Raw genomic sequence first — 27393 nt, 5'->3', positions numbered from 1 at the left:
CTTGTGGAGAGTGACATGCCAGCTCTGGCTTGTCAAGGTAAGGAGGCTTATTCGCCGTGCAATGCTCCTCTGGGAAAATAATATGCAAATTGCCTCTTCTGAAAGAAAGAGGACTTTTACTCTACAGCGCCACCTATTGGTAGTAGCGATCCTACAAGTCACAATCAACCCTTTAACGAGTCTTGTAATATGACTTAGGATAAAAGCCAATTGAGATTCTGATTTGGCTTTTATCCTAAGTCATATTACAAGACTCGTTAAAGGGTTGATTGTGACTTGTAGGATCGCTACTACCAATAGGTGGCGCTGTAAAGTAAAAGTCCTCTTTCTTTCAGAAGAGGCAATTTGCATATTGTGTTCTTATCAGATTTATTCCTCTGCAGTTTCCCTTTTTTTTGTCAGGTTAACTCTTAAATAAAAGTAACTTGGTTTGGCTCTTAGTTTGCCCAATTCCCCAGCTGTCATAAATCGTTAGTCTTGTGCTGATTACTTGCGTTTTCATTGCTTTTCTGCAGAACTGCAATAAAGTCGAATATGCAGGTTGTTTTTTTTTAACCTTTGGAATTTCTACACCTCATTTAAAAAAAAAAAATGGTGAAAATCAGCAAATACAATTCACATTTACTGCAAGAGAAATATATATAAATCGTATCCACTTTGCTGGAATACAGAAAACTTGTTTTTCTTTTCCAGATGCAAATACACAGCACAGACCTTGCAGGTTATATGCACGGAGGGGACGTAGCGGATCCATATTGCATTCCATGGCCGGCTGTACGTCCATCAGGTACCACGTTATGGCGCCATCCCACACACACATTGGTTTTAGGCAGAAATATGTTGCACCTCAAAGACGAGCGGCGCCTGCCGTACCCACATATCTATCGTGTGTGTAGTCTAAGTCCAGGCCCCAAATTCACACAAGTCTAACAAACCAAGTGAATACCTTTTAAATGAAATAGACACCCCTACGACAAAATTTCTTTACATAAATCTATGAATTTGCGGCTAATAATGATTTTTGCAATTGGCTTTGATTAAACATTTTGCATCGTTTGGCTTTTAAAAGGCTTTTTGTCTCCCGCACATTGCTGTCTGCAGAAAACTAAGAATCAGTCAGCGAGCTCATTCTCATGTGACCATTTTTAAGAATTTGGCACAAAAAAAAACAGCAATGATTATCGAACAGAAAAGTGCCAAAAAAAAAACAATAAGATGCTGAATTTGGACATGTGTCTTTTTTTTTTCTGAACTTCTCTCAGCTGCTTTAAGACCACATCAAGGTTCAGCACAACTTTGCTGAACTCATTTGACCACAGACCAAATTAGAGTTCAGAGAAAGATAGATGAAAGTCACCGTCAGAATGAGCTCACTGGTGGAGCTGCAGTTACCTCATTTTGCAGTCAGCAATAAAAGTCAAAAAAATGTCGCAAAATGCAAAAGATATAAATGCACGGTGAGAAAATCCAATTGCAAAAATTATATTTTAACCCAAAATACATGCATTTAAAATGAAGACGATCGCCCCCACATTGTCAGTGTGCAGCCGCTTTAATAATTCTCCATTTGATCAAAACAGAGTTTTCCCCATCTGAAACAATGGCGCCCAGAAATAAGACGAGGACACGAGTTACCTCTGATGGACTGGTTTTTTTTTTCCTCTTCGAAATTGAAGTACAAAACATGAAATCACAAGCAGAATAAAAATGTGACGCGAGGCAGGAACCCTCGGATCAGAACCACGACACACGGGAACGAGAAAAGGAGGAAGAGGCGAATCCTCGGGGGTCCGCACCAAAAACACATTACATGATGTCAGGTGGCAAATCACGGCGGTGTCCGGTTGTGTCCCGAGGTCAGGACGTGAGCAATGTAGGGAAAGGGCAGGAGACGACCGAAAACGATGATTTCCTTCTGAATACAGGGGATGGGATGGACAAACATGGCGGCCACAAACACGACCTCATCAGGGAACGATACGATGCAGCAAAAACCGCGCTAGATCCTGTGATTTGTGTTGCAGAGCGTGAATCCGGCGTAATCTGACGGTGCAGACTGAGAAATCACCACGCATACACGTTACACCCTGCCTTCTGCCCCCTTATACCTGACTGAACAGTACTGTTACCATGGAGACACATAGGTCTGCAAAGGAGCTGTATACCTAAAAAGGGTAAGTTCTCATTTACACTATGTGGATCACAAATATATCAGTAATGCATCCCAATAGGGACACAATGGGGGCTGTGGTGGCTCCGTCCCCATATTCCAGCTCTGCAGGGGGACGCAGCGATCAGCAGGCGTAGGATCGTTCCCCTACGAGGCTTTTCTCAGATTTGGAAGAGATTGATGATGAGTAAAATGTTATTGGGGCTGAAGGATGAATCCTCACTAGAAACGAGTGAATCGATTCACAGGAATCTGGACCGGCTGTTACGTTGTCGTCCCTGCGACCCTCCTCCTCCTTGCCGGCATCCCCAGAGTCTCCGGATTTATAGGTCGGTCTGACGTCATGCATTTGTTACATCGCAACTATGAAGTCGCCCCCCCCAGGGGAAATCCGGCAAGAGGAGGCTTGCAGAGTTTCCGACCAGTAGGTCTTATAAATCCCCTTTGATGACCTTCAATCCTCAGCCGAAGACGCCCATTGGACCCTCCCAAAAACAGAAAAAAAGGAACCCGCTCACGTGAAGGTAACGCCATAATCATAAAGCATAGAAAACAATACATCCAAGAAGGCAAACATTTGGCAATAAAATAGCAAAAGTTACAAAACCGTAGTCATAAATGCACTTTATAAAGGACGAGATTGTGCAAAGGGCAGGAACACGACCACAGAACAAAGAGCTACATCGAGGGAATTAAAGTCACCGGTCACCACCGACCGGCCGAGGAGAAAAAAATGACATGGCACACAAAGCGACAGACAAGACAGAGGTGGCACTGGCCGGCATCACTGCTGTCATCACCTGTCATAACGTGGATCAGCCCGATTCTGATCACATCTGTGTTGTGGTCTGATTTCTGATACAAAGCTCCAAATCCTCAGTACCTGCAGCCTCCACTAGGGGGAGATGAGGTGCTCAGGCTGGTTTTAGGCTCCACCTAGTGGTGGTCAATCACTACTACTCCAATCAGTGTCTACAAGACTGGTGGCTGAGCACAGTAGTGCCCCGGCATTACAGGGGGGACACACAGGACCCCTATTACTTTGCCTGGTCGCTGTGGTCCTACCAATCACAGGCGAGAAGTGCGAGTCACAGGCCAATCCTTAAACAGGATGAGAAAAACATGGCTGCTTCCTTCTAGAAACAGCGCCACACCTGTCCACAGTTTGCATGCAGTATTGCAGCTCAACCCCATTACAATAAGCGAGACTGACCTGCAATATCACGTCCAACCTGTGGCCAGATGTGGCGCTGTTTCACAAAGGAAGCAGCCATGTTTTTCTGATGGATATTATATGAACTAGCTGAAGGCATTTCTTCCCTTCGGATGCGGATTTTACAAGCCGAATCTTGACGGTCACCCTCCCGGGATGTCATTTATATACAGATATGTGACGGCTGTGGGGTTTTGTGCAGAGTGCGCAACGTGTATAAAAATATATTGATAAAAGAACATTAAAAAAAACAACCACCATAAGGAATAAAAGCAAAATAAGGGGGCGACACAGATCCCGGACCACCGGAGCAGAACTTTGTGCCAAGCTTTCAGAGGGAAAAATGAGATTGGCCACAAAGTCGCCCTAAAAAATCCCCAAAAGCCTCTCCTGGGTTACAGGAGCTACAGATGGTGGTTGGGTGTCGTCCGGCAGTGTATATAGAGAAGCTCCGGGGAATGTGGATGAGGATACGGACAGAAGCGTTGTAGGGGGGGGGGGTCCCTCAATCATTTTGTGCTCTGCCTCGCACACGACATACCACACCAATCACACAGGGAGTGCTGCTCTGCCTACCGGAGGCACCGACTGTCGCCCCCATTCGGGTGGCGTTGTATTTGGCAAGCGCCCTGGTGCTACAAGCTGCATTGGAGACGCCGGCTCCAACGTGTCATGTGCAGACGCAGGACGGATGGTGACGTGGTGGAGGGGACCGGGCAGCGCTCGGCTGGCAGTGCTGAAGCGGGAACATTCGGATTTACAGGTGAGTGTCCTCGAACAGCTCCTTCTGGCGGTCGAGCAGGAACTTCGTGAAGGTGTTGATGGGATTTATGGCTTTCAGGGTCATGGCCACGTCTTTTGCCCAGAGGAGGTTGGGGCCGAACACCACAGCCAGGTTGGCGTTTGTCATCTTGTTCTGGTCGCTCCGGGCAGACACCTGAAGAGGAGTCAGAGACCATCTGTGAGGTAGAGAACCGACGAGGACACCCGGCACATTACTGAGGAGCCGCCGCCATCTTACCTCAACTAGAAAAGTGAGGAGGAAGCGCAGAACTTCGTAATTCTCTGCAGGCAAAGTCTTCAAAGTCTCTCGAGTGGATTCCACCCGCGTCTCCGGCTCCAAATCTGCAAGAGATCCATACGGGAAGAATGAAAGCCGGACTGCAAATATGGACGTCTGACTGGAGAGATCACCAAAGATGATGCTGGAGGGGGCCATTAGTGACCCTCCCACTCCAGCTAAGGGGGTGCACCCTCTCCACTGGTCTATGGATGCCGCCCTATACTCAATCACCGGCCATAGCGGTTACAGAGGGTCGGAGCTCCACACCTTCCGGATAACAGTTTAATAAAGTCGTGGGGGGAGGAGAAACAAGGACGCAGCGGGGGGGGGGGAATTACAGTGATGTCATTCTGCTTCATGATTGGTAGACATCAGACCCCATATTTATAAAGCAACTAGCTGAAGAGCCCGGCGTTGCCTGGGCATAGTAACCAACTGTGGTTAGTTATAACAAATTATAATGATTATATTGCACATAAAAACCGTGTATCTAATCCTATCCTGTGTGATAGTCTGTTGAGCCGTGCATCTAATCCTATCCTGTGTGATACTGACTGCTGAGCCGTGCATCTATTCCTATCCCGTGTGATACTGACTGCTGAGCCGTGTATCTATTCCTATCCTGTGTGATAGTCTGTTGAGCCGTGTATCTAATCCTATCCTGTGTGATACTGACTGCTGAGCCGTGCATCTATTCCTATCCCGTGTGATACTGACTGCTGAGCCGTGTATCTATTCCTATCCTGTGTGATAGTCTGTTGAGCCGTGCATCTAATCCTATCCTGTGTGATACTGACTGCTGAGCCGTGCATCTATTCCTATCCCATGTGATACTGACTGCTGAGCCATGTATCTAATCCTCTCCTGTGTGATACTGGGCTCCCCCTGCAGTCTTTGTCAGAGGGTGGTCTGTGTTGGCACGGTAATAAATTGTGTTATTTCCGTACAGACGGACGATAACACCATAGAAATAATAAGAATAATCGGCCTCAGTTACCACAACTGTCTACAAAGAAAACTGTTGCTGATAGCAGCCAATCACAGCTCGTTTTTCATCTTTTAAACAGCTCGGGGACAGCGTGGCGAGTTTTGAGTGGCGACTTTTGTGTTGCGACTTTTATGTGGCAAGGTTGGTGTGTGTGTGTGGTGAAATGTGTGCTGAGGGTGGTCTATGTGGTGAAGCACGTGGTAGTGCGTGGCGCATTTTGTGTGTGTGTTCATATCCCCGTGTGTGGTGGGTATCCCATGTCAGGGCCCCACCTTAGCAGCTGTACGGTATATACTCTTTGGCGCCATCGCTCTCATTCTTTCAGTCCCCATTGTTCACATCTGGCAGCTGTCAATTTGCCTCCAACACTTTTCCTTTCACTTTTTCTCCATTATGTAGATAGGGGCAAAATTGTTTGGTGAACTGGAGCACGTGGGGTTAAAATTTCGCCTCACAACATTACCTATGACGGTCTCGGGGTCCAGACATGTGACTGTGCAAAAGTTTGTGGCTGTAGCTGCGACGGTGCGGATGCCAATCCCGGAAATACATACACACACACATACATACATACACACACACATTCAGCTTTATATATTAGATAATTGTGCCTGCACAGCAGCGCTCCTACTCACTGAGCCATGCAGGGAACGCCCGCCAAATCACGTGAATAGTGAGTAACAGACATCGTCCAGGGATTAAAGGGTCACAGTCTCACCCAAGCTCACAATGATCAGAGGGGTCTGACCTTTCGGATCCCAGCCTAGACTGCGTGCTTCTCCCTGTACAGTATTCTTTGGCCCCGCGTCTGTGCTTAATATGTTGGCTTGTCAGCTATATATTCTATATTTGCAAAACGTGCGCCTGGAGCGCTGCTGTGCAGGGGCGAAAAAGCGAGGGTGCTACTTTGTTGATTTAGCGCAGTGTCTCATCGTTCCCTGGATTCGCTGCCGCAACCACTCAGGCCTCTGCCTCCATTCTCCATCTTTTCACGCTGTCGGCTGTAATCTGATTGCGCCACAATCTTCACTTACTGGAGAATCCGACCACGTAATTGTACAGGCTATACGTCAGCAGGGGGTCCGGGAGCTCCCGGAGGAAGGTCTTCAGGATGACCGCGGTCAGGTGGACGTCGTCGTACTGCTGGAAGTCCACGGGCGATCCTGGACAGACAGAACGGACGCCGTCATTAGTACGGACCAATGAGCAATCTGTCACTTATCAGTGGTCTGTAACTTAAGGCTGTGAGACTACCACCCCCAGCATCCCACGCCAGCGTCCTGCCTTCCTACACCACACTGCACAAGACTTCACAGAGTTTTGGGAGAACGGACACAAAAAAGTGGGAAAAATGCAGAAATGATTTGTGACTGAGACATGGAGAGATTGTCACCGTCCACGAATAATCAGTGAATATGGGGGTGGGTGCAATGTTTTGGGTCCTTACCTGCTAACCTGAGGACGGAGCAGCTACACAGACCGTCTGCGGATCAGGAGGACCCGACGGCCATACATTACACAATAATACCTTATTTCCCCTGTGGTGGCGCTGTACAGACACCGAACACTCACCACCAGGTTCCTCAGTGATCACAGCTGATCTCTCCGATCACTCCAATACTCACCAATATTATACTTCTGCTGAACTTCTCGTACCACCTGCGTGCTGGCAGACCTCCGGAATATCCCCTCCGTGCTCAACGCTGCAAGACCAAAGAAGTCGCAGGTAAAACCCTGCGCGAGTCCACACGGCCATACTGCATGTGTGTGTACAACGGCCAAGAAGTCATCACTGAGGAGGCCCGAGCTGTCAGACACCTCCCGTGAGAGACCACGGCCACTGCAGCCATCATTACAGTCTTGTTGTAACCATTTAAGGCTGGTTTCACACTAGCGTTTTTTTAGTGCTGCGCTTTGTGCGCGTCCATGCGCATACGTCCTGCGCCCCCCTCTTTAACATGGCGTGCGCATGGTCTTGCGTATGCACGCATTCGTATGCGTTTTCGTGTGCATGCGTTTTTTGTAGTGTGCGCCTAGGCGCGCCGGACGCAGCCTGTTGCATTTTTGGTCCATCCGACCTGTCACAAAAAAATGCATGCTTTTGCACGGAATGTGCAAAAAAAATCACATTACAGTCTATGGGAACGCAGGTGTGCGCACGGACATGCGCATGCCTCCGTTTAAAATCACATGCGTTTTAAGAGTTAACATGGCTAGAAACTGATTAAAACACATGCGCCTAAAAAAAGCAAACGCATGCAAAACGCATGATGCGTTTTTTTGTATGCGATTCTATTGCACACGAAGCGCAGCGCAAAAAAACGCTAATGTGAAAGTAGCCTAATTCTTGGTTTATTCTCTGTAGAGCGATGCGCAGAGTTTAGACGACCTGTCAGCGACCACTTATTAGCCCGTCTACACAGGGAGACCCGGCCTCATGTGTGCAGAACGATCAGTAATAGATCTGTGACATTATCCCTGCACGGTGGCATCGCCGGGCGCATTATCCCTGCACGGTGGCATCGCCGGGCGCATTATTCCTGCACGGTGGCATCGCCGGGCGCATTATCCCTGCACGGTGGCATCGCCGGGCGCATTATCCCTGCACGGTGGCATCGCCGGGCGCATTATCCCTGCACGGTGGCATCGCCGGGCGCGTTATCCCTGTACTGTGGCATCGCCGGGCGCGTTATCCCTGCACTGTGGAATCGCCGCGCGCATTATCCCTGCACTGTGGCATCGCCAGGCGTATTATCCCTGCACTGTGGCATATCCGAGCGCATTATCCCTGCACTGTGGAATCACCGCGCGCATTATCCCTGCACTGTGGCATGGCCAGGCGTATTATCCCTGCACTGTGGCATATCCGAGCGCATTATCCCTGCACTGTGGCATATCCGAGCGCATTATCCCTGCACTGTGGCATATCCGAGCGCATTATCCCTGCACTGTGGAATCGCCGCGCGCATTATCCCTGCACTGTGGCATGGCCAGGCGTATTATCCCTGCACTGTGGCATATCCGAGCGCATTATCCCTGCACTGTGGCATATCCGAGCGCATTATCCCTGCACTGTGGCATATCCGAGCGCATTATCCCTGCACTGTGGCATATCCGAGCGCATTATCCCTGCACTGTGGCATCGCCGTGCGCATTATCCCTGCACTGTGGCATATCCGAGCGCATTATCCCTGCACTGTGGAATCGCCGTGCGCATTATCCCTGCACTGTGGCATATCCGAGCGCATTATCCCTGCACTGTGGAATCGCCGTGCGCATTATCCCTGCACTGTGGCATATCCGAGCGCATTATCCCTGCACTGTGGCATATCAGAGCGCATTATCCCTGCACTGTGGCATCGCCGTGCACATTATCCCTGCACTGTGGCATCGCCGTGCGCATTATCCCTGCACTGTGGCATGGCCAGGCGTATTATCCCTGCACTGTGGCATATCCGAGCGCATTATCCCTGCACTGTGGCATATCCGAGCGCATTATCCCTGCACTGTGGCATCGCCGTGCGCATTATCCCTGCACTGTGGCATATCCGAGCGCATTATCCCTGCACTGTGGAATCGCCGCGCGCATTATCCCTGCACTGTGGCATGGCCAGGCGTATTATCCCTGCACTGTGGCATATCCGAGCGCATTATCCCTGCACTGTGGCATATCCGAGCGCATTATCCCTGCACTGTGGCATATCCGAGCGCATTATCCCTGCACTGTGGCATATCCGAGCGCATTATCCCTGCACTGTGGCATCGCCGTGCGCATTATCCCTGCACTGTGGCATATCCGAGCGCATTATCCCTGCACTGTGGAATCGCCGTGCGCATTATCCCTGCACTGTGGCATATCCGAGCGCATTATCCCTGCACTGTGGAATCGCCGTGCGCATTATCCCTGCACTGTGGCATATCAGAGCGCATTATCCCTGCACTGTGGCATCGCCGTGCACATTATCCCTGCACTGTGGCATCGCCGTGCGCATTATCCCTGCACTGTGGCATGGCCAGGCGTATTATCCCTGCACTGTGGCATATCCGAGCGCATTATCCCTGCACTGTGGCATATCCGAGCGCATTATCCCTGCACTGTGGCATCGCCGTGCGCATTATCCCTGCACTGTGGCATATCCGAGCGCATTATCCCTGCACTGTGGAATCGCCGTGCGCATTATCCCTGCACTGTGGCATATCCGAGCGCATTATCCCTGCACTGTGGCATCGCCGTGCGTATTATCCCTGCACTGTGGCATATCCGAGCGCATTATCCCTGCACTGTGGCATATCCGAGCGCATTATCCCTGCACTGTGGCATCGCCGTGCACATTATCCCTGCACTGTGGCATCGCCGTGCGCATTATCCCTGCACTGTGGCATCGCCAGGCGCATTATCCCTGCACTATGACGTCACTGTGTGTATTATCCCTGTATTGCGTATCAGGACATTATTCCCGCCACTGACCGTTCATCCTCAGATAGGCCACGGTCTCTTGCACGACTTGGGGAATCTTCTGGTCGCTTTCGGAGCGTTTGTCTTTGAGTCTGGAGAAAACACAAAGGGATAGAAGGAACAAAACAAAGAGGAAAAGCGAATAAAAGTGAACCCCAAAATACTCACTGCTGAAGGGAGACCCCGAACTGCTGGTTTGGCAGGGGAGGCCGCGGTGGGGTGGTCTTCTGGCTGGATGGTGTGGTCTTTATCGTGGAGCGGATAAGCTCATCGTATCTATGGAGAAGATGTCAGGAATCATAAGGCAGGAGCTCTCATTAAAGGGACGGCCGGAAAAATACCTCATTAAAAAATGTCTAAGCTAAGGCTGGGGTCAGACTTGCGAGTGTGATGCGGGTCTCTCGCATCAATACCCGGCACTCGGACCGGAGCGTGCAGCTGCATGTAATTCTATGCAGCCGCACACTCCGGTCCTGAGTGCCGGCGGCAGTGCCGGGGATTGATGACCGAGTTTCTCACATCACACTCGCAAGCGTGACCCCGGCCTAATAAAGGAGGTCCTCCATTTATTTGGGAACCTTATCTACCAACCAGAGGAGCTACACAGCGAGCCCCTCACTACAGAAGACCCGACATTACACAACGAGCCCCTCACTTTCAAACACAGCGCCACCCCATTTACAGGTTGCGTGTGGTATTGCAATTCTGCACCAATCACTTCGACAGTGTTGAGCTGCAATACACGCTCCTTTACAAAACAACCTGTCGACAATGGTGGCGCTACTTCTGGGAGGCAACCATGTGTTTTTATCCCTGTAAAACCTCGTGTAGTGATGATTACTTGAGGACTTGTTTCGGGATCCCCAACTGATCCAACTTCACAATCTCCTCCAATTCACTCAGATAATTTGCGTAAAAAATCTTCCGGCCAAACTTGAAGCTAAAAAAAAAAATAAAATAAATAATTAACTGATCGTCTCCATCATTATTGATTTAACACAAAACTGTGTCAGCCCATCGCCGCCATGTTTATCGGAGCCAACGACAGAGCCATTAAAGGGTTCCTCCTGCTCCTATCACTTCCATATTGAGGTGAGCGGGGTAGGTGACACAATGTTTACATCTACCGGATGCGGGAGCGGCAGATATTGTGCACCTATACTGGCGCAGGCATCGGCAAACGTGACGTCACTTGCTCTGCTCACAATATGGAGGTGATAGGAGCAGGACGGACCCTTTAATACCCATCAGTGGAGCCGGCAGCCCACCTTCCCGTTACCTTATTATAGGTTTGAACAGGATCAGTAAGGTCTTGATGAACATGGTGGGGTGCACGATGTACAAAGCCTTGATGTTCTTCTTGTACCTGATAGAAGGAGAAGGCAGTCACGTAGGGGTTAAATCACCACCTATAATAGTGCAGCCTCTAATATATGTATGTGACATCACAAGAGTATCGCCAGTCCAGTAAGTTCTCTGCCATATACAACGGGGAGGCGTCAACGCAGCTAAATCTGCCGCTTCCACCCGTATCCATGTCCTCAACACAATGGCAGCTATAGCCTCCCTGCTCCCGCCACACGACCAGCACCATCCCCGGCTCCAGGCCCTGGTGACTTCTAGATCAGGCACTCCTTACTGATTGCCGTCCGCAGGGACAGACCCATCACAAGGCACCTGGGATGTCGGATAAAGCCAATGACGATGTGATCTTGCAGATATTTCCTGGTCTGATCAGAACCCGGATCACCAAAAAGCAAATGGGCAATGCCAATTACAGAGCCATGACGTCGCCTGCAACCTGCAAGGCATCGAGGTCACGTCCAGACTGTGGGGTCTTTTGAGACGCTGAATTGTATCACACACACGTAGATTATTATGTGTATTTAAAAAAAAAAGTGAGAAAAGGAGCATCGGGGGGAGGGGGGGCAGCGATAAACAACGCGAGCTCTGGAATATTCCCCTCCTGCAGACGTCAGCGGGATATATACAAATTGCGCAGAGCCGCGGTCATGTTCCCTGCTGAGCTTTCTCCATGGACACGGAAAAGATCAAAAGGCAGAAGCTACAGGCAGCGATCTCTGCTATCCAGAGCGAGCACAGCTGCATCCCCCCAGCCCAGCGCTGCTCGGGGGGGCACGTGCAGGATATCCATAGACAACACTCTGCTGATAGATTAGCATGGAGGCAGCCCCGTGAGATAAGACTCAGGGAGGGTGAGAGAGCGAGCAGGACCACAAGAGATGAGCGACCTGATTCCCAGGACCCAGGTGCTGCAGCCATGTCAGTAACCTGTGGCTGCCAGATCGAAACCCTGCAATCCTTCTCCTACCTGGCATTTCTGATTTGTAGGCTCGATGCATCACACTGGGTCTGAGACACCAGTCCGTAGGAGAAGGGTCACAAGGCTGTCAGAGTACGGACGTGGGCGCTGCAGAATTACTTTCCCATCTCTCCAGTCATTGTCTGGGTCAGCCGTGGTCACACGTGCCCATTGCTGCTCCTATAAACCCACAGAGAAGACGGCACTGCAGCCACGCAGGATCGGGGGGTGTCCACCAATCATACATTTATCCAGTGGAAAACAGCCTTAATGTCAGAGTTTGTACCCTGACAATAAGGTGCAGATCCCGTCTATGATAAACGTGCGGCTCAGTCACCATTCACCAGTACTAGAGATTACAGATACGTCTCTAGTGATGCCGCCTGCAGCACAAGCTGAGGAGGACACACAGCCGCCTTTCCTTGGTTGAAGCTTTTCTCTTTGCAGCCTACCCTTTACCTCGCGGTGCACGCGCCTTTACTCCATGAGTCACTATGACTATAAAATGGCGAGGGATAAGCCAGGAAATCCTCCCATCGGGGACCTAGCAGTGCGCGGGTGTTTCCTCGGTTGGCGACATGACGCACTCACTTGCGATCGAACTCTCGATAGGCGTCTCTCAGCCATCCCAGAGACGGTTTGTTATCGCTGGTCAGGCCGCGGTGCAGGTAAACCAGCGTGTAATCGCTCTCCACGTACTGGTCCAGCGTGTGCTTCAGATACCTGCAGGAAAAACCGGGGGGAAAGAAAAGTTACAGAAGACGGATTAATATTTTCTATATCAGAAAAATCGTCATAATCTGTGAGAGCGATGGGGTCCTGCATTGGGTTAGAAAAACATGGCTGCACCTTACCACCTGTCCATGATGTGCATCCGCAGCTCAGCTCCACCGATGAGGGGAAAAAAAAAAAAGAAAAAAAAGAGGAGCTGCAATACCGGACACAGACAGTAGTGGCGCCATTTTAGGAAGACTGTACGCCACGCATGGCCTCAGTGTATACAGGCAGTAGTCAGCCTGTGCATTAGCTGACAGTGGAGGGGCTGACGCCTGAGCTCCCATTTGTTTCCCCGTCGGATCAGTCCCACTAATATATGAGTGATCTGCACACGGGAGATTTGCCCCAGTGCAGCCGCTCGCTCCTATCTGCTACGTGACATGACTGATTTTGTTGAAGCGCGCGGTGATGAACCTTCCTATAAAAGTTAGAATTTGGATTCGTCTGGAGCCAAAACACAGAAGGGGGTAAAACACGGCTGGAAAAAGCAATAAAACTAGAAGGAATGCAGACGGGCGAGCACCAAATATGGAGAGGAGGAAAGCATCGGACGAGCGGCTCGGCTGCTGCGCCCTCAGCCTTCCTGCACTCCTGGCCTATAACAAGGGGGCAGATTAATGATGCCGGTGCGGGGGATTGAGACCACACAACACGCCGGGTGTACGACAGACACTACTTACTGCAGGAGTTTGACGTGATCGAGCTCGTGACAGGGGGGCATGCGGCAGGCGCTGAACACAACAATCTTACGTCCAAATTTATCATCGCCTGTGAAGGAAAAAGGAAAAATGTGAATAATGAAAAAAGTAACAAAAATGGCGATTATAGAGGAGGAACCGCGTCGTTCAACTGTTTCCTTAACTCTCAGTCGTCAGCGGAGAGATGTGCGCACATTCAGGCGGGTCAGATACGTGCACACAGTAATGTCCGCAGATGCTGGGGGCTTTAATAAGGGCAACCTTCCATCTATAGAGGACTACCTGGAAAGTTGCCCTGACCACGCTCTGCCACCCGCGGGGCCACAGACGGCTCCCTTCTGCCGCTTTCTGGGGTCACTTTCGAGGTTTGGAAATACAGTAAAGTCTCAGCGATTCGAAAGACACAATGACGCGGAGCAGCGGTGATAGACGGGACGCAAACGCACAAGACGCTGCATGGAGGGAAGGGTCACAGGATCGAGCTACAGCCCTGCTCCTTCAGAAACCAGAGTCCTTCCAAACGCTGACAGCGCAGCGAGGCCGTGGGAAAGAGTCATCAGCCGTCCCCGGAGAATAAACCGGCCGCTAATAATAACCACACGCGACAATGACGCAAGAGCGGCTCCTGATACCCCACCGGTATAACAGGACAGGGGGGCTACAGTGCTCAGTACAGCGGCTCTGCGGATGGTCCGCTCCACTGCACGCTATATAGGGGGATCTGTCCCCTCCACCGCACGCTATATAGGGGGGGATCTGTCCCCTTCACCGCTCGCTATATAGGGGGATCTGTCCCCTCCACCGCGCGCTATATAGGGGGATCTGTCCGCTCCACCGCGCGCTATATAGGGGGATCTGTCCGCTCCACCGCGCGCTATATAGGGGGATCTGTCCGCTCCACCGCGCGCTATATAGGGGGATCTGTCCCCTACACCGCACGCTATATAGGGGGATCTGTCCCCTCCACCGCACATTATATAGGGGGATCTGTCCCCTCCACCGCACATTATATAGGGGGATCTGTCCCCTCCACCGTACATTATATAGGGGGATCTGTCCCCTCCACCGCGCGCTATATAGGGGGATCTGTCCCCTCCACCGCGCGCTATATAGGGGGATCTGTCCCCTCCACCGCGCGCTATATAGGGGGATCTGTCCCCTCCACCGCACATTATATAGGGGGATCTGTCCCCTCCACCGCGCGCTATATAGGGGGATCTGTCCCCTCCACCGCGCGCTATATAGGGGGATCTGTCCCCTCCACCGCGCGCTATATAGGGGGATCTGTCCCCTCCACCGCGCGCTATATAGGGGGATCTGTCCCCTCCACCGCGCGCTATATAGGGGGATCTGTCCCCTCCACCGCGCGCTATATAGGGGGATCTGTCCCCTCCACCGCGCGCTATATAGGGGGATCTGTCCCCTCCACCGCGCGCTATATAGGGGGATCTGTCCCCTCCACCGCGCGCTATATAGGGGGATCTGTCCCCTCCACCGCGCGCTATATAGGGGGATCTGTCCCCTCCACCGCGCGCTATATAGGGGGATCTGTCCCCTCCACCGCACGCTATATAGGGGGATCTGTCCCCTCCACCGCACGCTATATAGGGGGATCTGTCCCCTCCACCGCACGCTATATAGGGGGATCTGTCCCCTCCACCGCACGCTATATAGGGGGATCTGTCCCCTCCACCGCACGCTATATAGGGGGATCTGTCCCCTCCACCGCACGCTATATAGGGGGATCTGTCCCCTCCACCGCACGCTATATAGGGGGATCTGTCCCCTCCACCGCACGCTATATAGGGGGATCTGTCTCCTCTACCGTGCGCTATATAGGGGGATCTGTACGCTCCACTGCGCGCTATATAGGGGGATCTGGCTCCTCTACTGTGCGCTATATAGGGGGATCTGTCCGCTCCACTGCGCGCTATATAGGGGGATCTGTCCGCTCTACTGCGCGCTATATAGGGGGATCTGTCTCCTCCACCGCACGCTATATAGGGGGATCTGTCCACTCCACTGCACGCTATATAGGAGGATCTGTCTCTTCTACTGTGCGCTATATAGGGGGAGCTGTCCCCTCTACTGCGTGCTATATAGGCAGATCTGTCCCATGTGGTGTAGTAGTCAGGTGCAGAAATCTTAGGCTGGTGATGAATCTGTGATTTCAGTACTGCAGGCTGCTATTTTGGATGTAAAATTAAACATCCTGTATGAGGCTTTGTATAATGGGGCCTGAAGTCTGGAGGCTATGGACGCCACCATCGCTGGTTTCCTCCTGTGTGAGGCTTTGCAGCAATGACAGCCTGAAGTCTGGAGGCCATGGACGCCACCATCGCTGGTTTCCTCCTGTGTGAGGCTTTGCAGCAATGACGGCCTGAAGTCTGGAGGCCATGGATGTCACCGTCGCTGGTCTCCTCCTGTGTGAGGCTTTGCAGCAATGACGGCCTGAAGTCTGGAGGCCATGGCCGTCACCATCGCTGGTCTCCTCCTGCGTGATGCTTTGCAGCAATGACGGCCTGAAGTCTGGAGGCCATGGCCGTCACCATCGCTGGTCTCCTCCTGTGTGAGGCTTTGCAGCAATGACAGCCTGAAGTCTGGAGGCCATGGCCGTCACCATCGCTGGTTTCCTCCTGTGTGAGGCTTTGCAGCAATGACGGCCTGAAGTCTGGAGGCCATGGCCATCACCATCGCTGGTCTCCTCCTGTGTGAGGCTTTGCAGCAATGACAGCCTGAAGTCTGGAGGCCATGGCCGTCACCATCGCTGGTTTCCTCCTGTGTGAGGCTTTGCAGCAATGACGGCCTGAAGTCTGGAGGCCATACATGTCACCGTCGCTGGTCTTCTCCTGTGTGAGGCTTTGCAGCAATGACTGCCTGAAGTCTGGAGGCCATGGCCGTCACCATCGCTGGTTTCCTCCTGTGTGAGGATTTGCAGCAATGACGGTTGGAGTTTGAAGGTCATGGCCGTCACACTATCCCCGATTCCCTCCTTCATGAGGCTTGCCGCCTTTATGCAGTTGACTTCAGTTCTCGCTGGTTTGTGGCTCTTTCTGCCTTCAGTTTTGGCTTCATCCTGTGAAATGTGGCTTGGTGGGCTGAGATCTGGTGAGGACTCGGCCATTACAGAATATTCCACTTCTTTGCAGGATGCTTTGGGTCATTATCCTTCTTATCCTGTGAAGCGTCGTCTAATCAGCCTTGCTGCATGTGGCTGAATCTGAGCAGAAAGTCTCTCCCTGTTCACACAGGATTCATCCGGCTGCTTCTGTCTTCAGTCACATCATCAATACCACTAGTGACCCGGTGCCATTGGCAGCCATGCATGCCCGCGCCATCACACCTCCTCCACCACGTGTTACACAGGATGTGCTGAGGATCAGGAGCTGCTCCAAGCCTCCTCCAGACTTTCATCTTCCCATAATTCTGGTAGAAGTTGAGCTCTGTTTTCTTTTCCAGAACTGGATGGCTTCTTTAGATTTTTTGGCAAAGTCTAATCTGGCCTATTTTCAGGCTGATTAATGTTTTACACCTTGTGGTGACCACTCGGTATGTGCTTTCATAAAGTCTTCTCTTTATGGTGAGGTTAGATACTGAGACACCAATTCCCCAGAGAGTGTTCTTCACTCGGGTGGATGTTGTGAAGGGTTTTTTCTTCACCACAAGAAGAATTCTGTGACCATCCACCAGTGTTGTCTTCCGGGGACATTAAGGCCTTCGCGAGTTCCTGAGCTGTAAAATGTACAAACTGCAGATTTGGCCGCTCCTCACATTTCTGCTCTGTCTCTGATGGATTTCTTCTTTTTTTTTTTTTTTTTTCAGCCTAATGATGGTATGTTTCTCTTCCATTGAGAGCGCCTATCACCGCCTGTTGTGGGTTCACAGCAACAGCTTCCAAATGCCAAGTCTGGAATCAGCTCTAGACCTTTTTACCTGCTTAATAGATAATGGATTAATGGAGAATTGCCTATGCAGCCCACTAAAGAGCTTCTGAGATAATTGACCAATAACATTTGGTCCCTTAAAAAAGAGGAAGCTACATATTAAAGAGCTGTAATTTCTAAACCCTTCCTCCAATTAGGACATGAATTCCCTCAGATTACAGTTGAGAGTCGGCACTTTCAGCCCATATTGATTATAGGACTGGATCTGGAATATGTTTTGGTAAACAGATAAATTGCCAAAACTTGTGTCACTGTCCAAATATTTCTGGACCTCACGGTTTATCCGAGTGACATAAATGTATGTAGAGACGAGACTTCGAAATTGTTGTTCCATCAGACATAGTGGAGATTTCTCCTTCAGACACGGTGGTAAATGTTCCGTGCAGAGATAATCATCAACTAGAAAACAGGGAGGGAGGAGCGAGACTTTGTTTTTCTAACATCAGGATCCTCATGAGAAGAGCTGGAGGAATCCTGGGCTCTGCGGCCGGAGCAAACATGAGGCGCCATGCAAACTATGCCAGATATGTCCTGCTCTGAAGAGCAAGATAAGACAGAAAGTCTGAGAGCTGCTGCACATGATCCGGCCGCAGCCTGGGGGCACAGGGGACCGAGCCGGGGAGGGGTCCTGACATCCGATCTGCAGGGCAAGAACCGGACCCAGCTGGTCCTCATTTTTACCAAATAAACAGCGCCACTCCAATCTGCAGGTTGTGCCTGGTATAGTGGAAAAATTAGACCCAGCACAAAAACAAGAAATTAGTCGCTTCTTTTACCCATTTACGGCTCGGCGCACAGGGAGGTTTTTGAAGATATTCCTGGTTTTGAAAAACTCTGTGAAATAAAAGGAAGTGTCGCTCAGTTCTTTGAAGCAGCTCCTGATGAAAAATGCTACAAATGCTGCTGTCCAATCAGAAGGCTGTAAAAATTTTTCAGAAAGTTATAAACCTCTTCCAAAACTCTCCAAAAAAGCAGCGATTCCTGAAGCCGTTTCCATTACAAAACTCAGACCTTTTTTAAAGCGCCAAAAATGCGGTGGGCACGTGGTCCAACAGCCTCTTCCACATCAGACCCCAGAGATCATCAGCTCCATTCTCATTACGGTTCACCTCACGAGAGCAAGAGATGAGGGTGGCGTAGGACGCGGAGCGAGGGCGGCAGAGGACGCGGAGCGGGGGGCGAGGGCGGCAGAGGGATCGGGGCGAGGGCGGCAGAGGGAGCGGAGCGGGGCGAGGGCGGCAGAGGACGCGGAGCGGGGCGAGGGCGGCAGACACAGGGAGGTGGAGGGCACGGTGGAGGACACAGTGTTGGCAAAGGCTGAAGACTCCACAGAACACAGTGTTGGTATGGAGGTAGTGTACACTGCGCTACCGTCTAGTGAGAATTTGCCTGCAAGCCATAAATCATGCCACGGTAGTTCAGTTGTTAGTATTACTTGGCAACGAGAGGTTTCACTTTTTTCAACTGTAGATAAATCTTTCAGAAATCAGGAATTCCTGATGGCTTCTTGTGCATTAACAGGTGGAGAACACGCACTCATGGTGTGGAAATAAAGTAATGGTTATGGACCAAAATTCCCAGCTGACAGCTCAGGGCACCACGAGACCGACTCCTTTCCAGATTCCATCCTCCAATTTGGCAGGTATGGTATGAATGTCCTGCAGCACTAAAGCCATATAGAGCATTCAGATCTGACCTGGACGCTCCTGGATTAAGCCCCAACAAAAGGTTGTAGCAATGCCGAGCTGTGCCACGACTCCATATTCCAGAGCTTCACACTATATTTTTAGCTTTATGGACTCGGAGCTGATGCAATGTGCCATGAACTCCCCACATTCACCATAATCGTATACAGCTGACAGCACAGACAATGTCAAGGAGACCGGCTGGGGCTACGTCGTGAATCAATCTGCAACAAAAGTCACACGGCCAAAGATTGCGATCTGCTGCTGCAACCGAGCGTGAAAGTGGTTGCACTGCAAGCATGGTGGCAGCCGAGGTTAGCGTCACCCGCAGCGGTGGAAGGTTTGCCACCGGTGTAACGACAGCTGTTCAGAGAGGACTGCTGCACTGCGACTATAAAGAAAATTGCGGAACTCGCTGCTGCAGATATGTTGTGTGAGTAAATTGTTCTTACAAACCCGCATGTACTGACTGCCCCAATCACTACATGTAATGTCACAATACGACCGTCACATCGCCCAAACTAATAGAAGTGAACTTGGGAAAAGCCGTATTGATCAGAGATACACATCACCAGGAGACACGGAATCAGCGCTGCTGCCTATAGTCCATCCGTTATCACAGCAAACCACAACACCAGTGTGAATAGGACCGAATCAAGGACACAACCCTGCCATGGACTCATCCAGTAACTGCTCATCTGTACCTGCCACTTCCACAATCTGATGTCGGGCAATTTCGTAGTAAGGGTCATCCCAGCGCAGGTGAGTGATGGGGTCCGGGGAAACTTTGGAGTCCTCTGCAGTAGAGAAAAAAAAAAAAACTGTTTTAGTCATAATAAAGTCCCAGAACATGAACAATGCTAAACTCACAGGAGGGGATCGGGGGAAGGAGCGAACGCTCCAAAAAGCCAAGTAACACCAGCTAATTCCCACATGCAATGTGACCGAGACCCTGGAGCTAAAGGAGCAGAAGACCCTGAGGCTACTCTTCACTCTCAGCTGTAAGGACATGCTGGGAGTTGTAGTATTGCAAGGACTGGAGATCACTGCCGTACAGAATAGTATAAAAGTAACTGATAATTGTGGTATACATATTATAGGGGTCATGACCCTACAGAAATCGCTCTATGGGACCCCAAAGAATGGCCGGGAGAAATGCACAAAGCTGGCACTGTTTCTGTGTAGAATGAGGGGCACGACGTCACACGGGGGCATTCCTGCCGCTACAGAAATAACGTTCATGGTCTCTTATACACTGTATGAACAGAGTCTTGTTGGTACATTACGTCCGCCCAGTGCTGCCGCAAGTGAGGCAAAAGCCCTAAGAAAAGGGACGGCTCGGATTCCTGCAGCAGATCTATTAGCTGCATCCATCAACTGATTGCCGAAGGGACGGCCGGAGAGAAGCCGTCACCAGCAGCGATCACCAAGCAATGACCTGCCACGTACGTGGCTTATTTCAGGCCACACAGGAGCAGTTTCACCCTCATCAGTGGGAGCGTCGGGTGTCCGATTCCACCAAACTCACACTGATGACCCATCTTCACAGATGATCAGCTACTGCTAGGTCCTGGACTACCCCTTTAAGAGACCCTTGTATCAAGTACGGATTGTCTGCAGTGGTGCCGGCCATCACCTGACTTGGGGAAGTCCTGCACGTCGTCAGGCGGCCAGTTCTTGTCATCGAGAGACGCCAGCTTCAGCTGATCCAGGGAGTGGGTGGTTTCATCTCTCTCCAAGTCGTCCTGCAGATCTGACAAAGCTTCTGAAGTCATCACGAGATCTGCAACAAGCAGAAGAGCATTAATAAACGCTGCCAATTACTGTCATCGATACTCCCATCAGCACCGCCCTACACGCTGGGAGATGTGGGGTCACAACTGTTGCACTACACGTACAACCTGTCACTGGGTGACAACAGGCAAGGCCATCACTACAGCTCCCAAAAGCATTGTCACCAATCTCTTCCTGGCTCCTGTTTATGCATCAATAGATCTGAGAGAACGGACAGTCAGGTCACTGAGAGATCAGATTATAGTCAAGTATTCAAGACTATAGAGAGGAGTGGGCATGAAGGAAAGCAGGAGGCAAAGAGAAACACGCAGAACCCAGCTGATCTCTGAGCTGGATTCACAGCTACAATAATTACTAGTGCTCTATTAAGTCTTCCATGCTGCAGCTTTCAAATAAGTAGTAACCCGCACCCCTTAGCTGGATTCACAGCTACACTGCTGTATAATGCCCTCCATGGTGCTGCTGCTCTCTAGTAAGTGTTTTATTTCACTGAGCTGAATTTATAGCTACACTGCTCAATACTTCAATATAATGTGCTTCCTGCAGTTGCTTTCTATAAAGTTGTTTTATTGTACTTTAGAGCTGGATTCACAGCTACACTTCTCAGCACTAATGCCCTTCGTGTTGCTGCTGTCTGGTAAGTGTTTTCTCTCACTCCAGAGCTGAATTTACAGTTACTCTTCTTAGTACTATTGTATAATGACCTCCATATTGCTGCTGCTTTCTGGTGAGTGTGGATTATCTTATTCAAGAGCTGGATTTACAGTTACACTTCTCAGTACTTCTGTATAACATTGTACATGCTACATAGACAAGAGAGCAGCAATCCCTCATATCTGTGCGTGCGGTGTAAAGGAGACGTCACATCATAGCAGCTCATCTCCATCAACCAATCAAGAGGCAACTGACAATTATAGATAGGATCAACGGCAAATTCTCATCGAAATCTGCAACAAAACTCAACACCGTGTTACAAGCAGATTTTCGGCGGATCTTGATGTAAACTTGCAGAGGGCTACATCTCCAGAACAGGATAGAAATGTTGAACACCGGATAATTTGCTTCCCAGCGTGAGAATGAGACGTCATGAAGTCCCATCCACGGAGTAATCAGCTGCAGATCCTCCACACGCAAATCTGCTACTAAATTAGGGTATGAAGAGAAAATCAGCAGCGTAATACACGAGCAGGTGAGGAGTCACAAGAGATCTAGACACTGTGGAAACCTCCTTCAGATGCAGATATTAGAGTCCGCAGCGCGTCACTTCTTGGTGCAGAATTTAACATCGATCTCAGTTTTGCAGAATGAAACCTGCTGACGATTCTTCTACAGAAAACCTGCTACGTCTGCGTTTACTGCAAGGATCTGTTCACAAGGGTCAGATGTGAAGATTTTCCACTTTCTGCAATGGTAAGAGTGAAGTGGGCAGTATATGGCCAGCATCATGGCTGCTGCAAAACCCCGTGTGGATGAACACGAAGTCTGCAGGGCTCAGAGCGTAGAATATTCAATGTTTCCCCCTTTGTCGTCATCATTGAGGGGTAAGTTTGGAGGATTGCAGCTCTGCACCATTCACCTTGATGGAGTGGAGCTGCAATAGCAGACTAAACCTATAAATAGGGTTGGCGCCGTTCTGGGAAGAGGGCAGCCATGATTTTCCTTATCCTGGAAACCCCTTTAATGATACAGAACAGAAAGGCGTCTGCATTACAGATCATCTACGAGTCGGTGGAGAAACCGTCAGCGCTGTGTTTTCCGTCTGGTGGCAGCAGACATGATCTCGGTCCTCATCCTGCCATCCACCTGGGCTGACGGGGGCAGAGACAGCGCTGACACGGCCCTCGGGGCCGGAATACACGGAGAAAGGTAGTGAATTAGCCAATCCTAAGTCTTGATGCTGGACCCTGCGGGGACTTTTACCTCCGAGAGTTACTCTATAACCACAGGCAGGGTAATGAGGACGGGGAGAGAGATTGCACTCCAGTCTCCACAGAGATAGGAAATGGGCGCGAGAGCCGAAACTTCCTGATGCTTCCCATAAACTGCAACTACAAAAAAAAAAAAGATGTAAAATGCCGACTACCATCGATTTCCAGGAGGAAGCACAGTGGGGCTGCACCAGAAGGAGCCTGTCAGCAGGCTATCGCCATGTAATTTGACAACAGCACAAGGTAGAGACAGAGAAGCTGATTCCAGCAATCTGTCACTTACTGGGCTGCTCTCTGCAGTTTTGACAAAATCCCTGTTCTCTCTGCTGATCTAACAGAGCTCGAATGATGAGCCCTGTGTAACCCCAACAACACCCGATTGGCAGCTTTCTGCCTATGCCCAGTGAACACAGAGTTGTCAGTCACTGGTGTGGGCGGGGTTATATGGAGCTCAGCATTCAAAGAACTGCTACGTCTGCAGAAAAAAAAACAAGGATTTTATCAATACTGCAGCAAGCAGCCCAGTAGGTGACACATTCATGGCATCGATGGAACAGCATTGGCCTCCATGACATCTCTGAGGTCGCTCCCCTGCTTTCTCAGACTGCAGTATTCCCATTCTGCCCTGCTATGTATGGCAGAACTGCACGATCAGGGTCCAGGGTAGATTTGCCACTATCCCATAAATCCCACTCCTCACCCCAGACAGTGGTAACATCTTGCACAAATTGCCAACGGAAACACTGAGGCCAGCAGTCACCAGGGGCCAGCAGGGGCCAGAAGTCACCAGGGGGCCCGAAGTCACCAGGGGTCACTATGGGTTAGCAGTGACTGTGGGCCAGCAGTCACCAGGGGCTGGGAGTCACCAGGGGCCTACTGCTCTTCAGATATTGTAAAACTGAGTTCCCAGCATTATTTGGGTTTCCAGGAAATGCTGGGAGTTGTAGTGTTGCCACAGGGTGGAGACCACAGAGCAGCGACAGCGCCAATAATGGCATCCACACTGAGTGGCCAATCCCCAGGGACCAGAACTGAACCACCCATTACTGGTGCCTGACGGATGCCAATGCCCATCTGGACACCCGTATGTAGAGAGGGCGCTGTGGGCGGCCCAATCACCATTTGTGTAATATCGGGTTTTGTGCCATCCATGCCAGTCTCTGTGCCCACCGACACCGTCATGAGAAGCAGCAAGTTGCACAGAACCGGCACTGGGCCAATACATGGACTGGGGTGAGGGGTGAACCTGGCAAGGGGGGCACCCAGAAGAATGGCAGCCCTGGGACTCAGGCGTTTCTGAGGAAAACGCCATCTAACAGACAGAAAAAGACATCGGAGGGCGATCAGAGGAGAAACCCCAAGGAAGAGGCATCGCAGGTCCAAGGAGGCGACACGGGGGAAACTGAAGGAAATCTCAGCAGAAATAAGGGACAGCAAAAAAAGAAAAGTCAGACTGTGGCAGAAAGGAAATAGGGCAGAGGTCAGAGGTCAGATAGGATCCCAATCCGCAATACTAGAGAAACCCCCCCGCACCGGAGGGGAGAGCGGAGAAAACCACGAGGCTACAGAGCTCCGAACAGATACCGTGCATCATACGAGACTCGGGGACCGGAGAGCAACACAGGATACAGGCAGAGGGTGCGGGAGAAGAGACAGAGGAGGACGACACCGCGCAGAGGACCCGAGGCGTCACCGCGCAGAGGACCCCAAAGACGCCACCGCGCAGAGGACCCCAGAGACGCCACCGCGCAGAGGACCCCAGAGACGCCACCGCGCAGAGGACCCCAGAGACGCCACCGCGCAGAGGACCCCAGAGGCGACACCGCGCAGAGGACCCCAGAGGCGACACCGCGCAGAGGACCCCAGAGGCGACACCGCGCAGAGGACCCCAGAGGCGACACCGCGCAGAGGACCCCAGAGGCGACACCGCGCAGAGGACCCCAGAGGCGACACCGCGCAGAGGACCCCAGAGGCGACACCGCGCAGAGGACCCCAGAGGCGACACCGCGCAGAGGGCCCCAGAGGCGTCACCGCGCAGAGGGCCCCAGAGGCGTCACCGCGCAGAGGGCCCCAGAGGCGTCACCGCGCAGAGGGCCCCAGAGGCGTCACCGCGCAGAGGGCCCCAGAGGCGTCACCGCGCAGAGGGCCCCAGAGACCTCACTACAGAGACCCCAGAGGCGACACCGCGCAGAGGACCCCAGAGGCGACACCGCGCAGAGGACCCCAGAGGCGACACCGCGCAGACGACCCCAGAGGCGACACCGCGCAGACGACCCCAGAGGCGACACCGCGCAGACGACCCCAGAGGCGACACCGCGCAGACGACCCCAGAGGCGACACCGCGCAGACGACCCCAGAGGCGACACCGCGCAGACGACCCCAGAGGCGACACCGCGCAGACGACCCCAGAGGCGACACCGCGCAGACGACCCCAGAGGCGACACCGCGCAGACGACCCCAGAGGCGACACCGCGCAGACGACCCCAGAGGCGACACCGCGCAGACGACCCCAGAGGCGACACCGCGCAGACGACCCCAGAGACGTCACCGCGCAGACGACCCCAGAGACGACACCGCGCAGACGACCCCAGAGACGACACCGCCCAGACGACCCCAGAGACGACACCGCCCAGACGACCCCAGAGGCGACACCGCCCAGACGACCCCAGAGACGACACCGCGCAGACGACCCCAGAGGCGACACCGCCCAGACGACCCCAGAGACGACACCGCGCAGACGACCCCAGAGACGACACCGCCCAGACGACCCCAGAGGCGACACCGCCCAGACGACCCCAGAGACGACACCGCCCAGACGACCCCAGAGACGACACCGCGCAGACGACCCCAGAGACGACACCGCCCAGACGACCCCAGAGACGACACCGCGCAGACGACCCCAGAGACGACACCGCCCAGACGACCCCAGAGGCGACACCGCGCAGACGACCCCAGAGACGACACCGCCCAGACGACCCCAGAGGCGACACCGCGCAGACGACCCCAGAGGCGACACCGCGCAGACGACCCCAGAGGCGACACCGCGCAGACGACCCCAGAGACGACACCGCGCAGACGACCCCAGAGGCGACACCGCGCAGACGACCCCAGAGGCGACACCGCCCAGACGACCCCAGAGACGACACCGCGCAGACGACCCCAGAGACGACACCGCCCAGACGACCCCAGAGACGACACCGCCCAGACGACCCCAGAGACGACACCGCGCAGACGACCCCAGAGACGACACCGCCCAGACGACCCCAGAGACGACACCGCCCAGACGACCCCAGAGACGACACCGCCCAGACGACCCCAGAGACGACACCGCCCAGACGACCCCAGAGACGACACCGCGCAGACGACCCCAGAGACGACACCGCCCAGACGACCCCAGAGACGACACCGCGCAGACGACCCCAGAGACGACACCGCGCAGACGACCCCAGAGACGACACCGCGCAGACGACCCCAGAGACGACACCGCGCAGACGACCCCAGAGACGACACCGCCCAGACGACCCCAGAGGCGACACCGCGCAGACGACCCCAGAGACGTCACCGCGCAGACGACCCCAGAGACGTCACCGCGCAGACGACCCCAGAGACGTCACCGCGCAGACGACCCCAGAGACGTCACCGCGCAGACGACCCCAGAGACGTCACCGCCCAGACGACCCCAGAGGCGACACCGCGCAGACGACCCCAGAGACGACACCGCCCAGACGACCCCAGAGACGTCACCGCGCAGACGACCCCAGAGACGTCACCGCGCAGACGACCCCAGAGGCGACACCGCCCAGACGACCCCAGAGGCGACACCGCGCAGACGACCCCAGAGGCGACACCGCGCAGACGACCCCAGAGGCGACACCGCGCAGACGACCCCAGAGACGACACCGCGCAGACGACCCCAGAGGCGACACCGCGCAGACGACCCCAGAGACGTCACCGCGCAGACGACCCCAGAGGCGACACCGCGCAGACGACCCCAGAGACGTCACCGCGCAGACGACCCCAGAGGCGACACCGCGCAGACGACCCCAGAGGCGACACCGCGCAGACGACCCCAGAGACGACACCGCGCAGGGGACCCCACTCCTCCCGTAATGTTATGATGGGGGTGGTCGTCCGGTGACAGCCCCTCCCTCACAGACACCAGGTCCCCGGTCATGTGACCTTGCCCCGCCCTCTCACCGGTGTCCGCGCTGCTCCCGGCGGCTCCTCCCGTGCCTTCTTCTGCGCTCAGATATCCGGGTTCTGGGCGGAAAGGGAAACCAGGTCTCCATGGGAACCGAGTCCTCCCCCGCCCGTCCTGTCTCCCTGCTCTCTACGCCCATGTGGGCGGGGCTAG

At 52.6% G+C, this 27393-nt stretch overlaps 1 protein-coding gene across 2 annotated transcripts; it reads right to left on the bottom strand.

The window, feature by feature from the left end:
* Positions 1-1631: 1631 nt before the first annotated feature.
* ARHGAP1 (Rho GTPase activating protein 1) lies at positions 1632-27382 on the bottom strand. Of its 2 annotated transcripts, none has more exons than XM_073541652.1 (13): positions 27237-27382; positions 20954-21100; positions 20022-20114; positions 13671-13758; positions 12805-12936; positions 11170-11256; positions 10732-10830; positions 10059-10166; positions 9903-9982; positions 7060-7137; positions 6469-6597; positions 4405-4508; positions 1632-4320 (listed from the first exon to the last, which is right to left on the bottom strand). In XM_073541652.1, exons 2-13 carry the CDS (start codon positions 21090-21092, stop codon positions 4141-4143), a joined length of 1317 nt encoding a protein of 438 aa, XP_073397753.1. In that variant the 5' UTR covers positions 21093-21100; positions 27237-27382; the 3' UTR covers positions 1632-4140. The 2 variants fall into 2 exon arrangements, with proteins under 2 accessions (XP_073397753.1, XP_073397755.1); XM_073541654.1 differs by lacking the exon at positions 27237-27382 and adding an exon at positions 23032-23153.
* Between the last annotated feature and the right edge of the window lie 11 nt (positions 27383-27393).

The sequence above is a fragment of the Dendrobates tinctorius genome, unplaced genomic scaffold, assembly GCF_039654945.1.
Source record: "Dendrobates tinctorius isolate UK_male_01 unplaced genomic scaffold, ASM3965494v1 ptg000124l, whole genome shotgun sequence".
NCBI lineage: Eukaryota > Metazoa > Chordata > Amphibia > Anura > Dendrobatidae > Dendrobates > Dendrobates tinctorius.
This window is presented reverse-complemented; position numbering and strand designations above follow the sequence as displayed.

Bases quoted from the DNA above. Each gene is read 5' to 3' on its own strand.
- ARHGAP1 (XM_073541652.1), bottom strand. From the start codon at position 21,092: ATGACTTCAGAAGCTTTGTCAGATCTGCAGGACGACTTGGAGAGAGAT. The intron at 11,257-12,804 runs GTGAGTGCGTCA...TCCTTCTATCAG, and splicing joins TATCGAGAGTTCGATCGCAA to GTACAAGAAGAACATCAAGG. The intron at 10,167-10,731 runs GTAATCATCACT...TCTTCTCCATAG, and splicing joins ATCCCGAAACAAGTCCTCAA to ATACGATGAGCTTATCCGCT.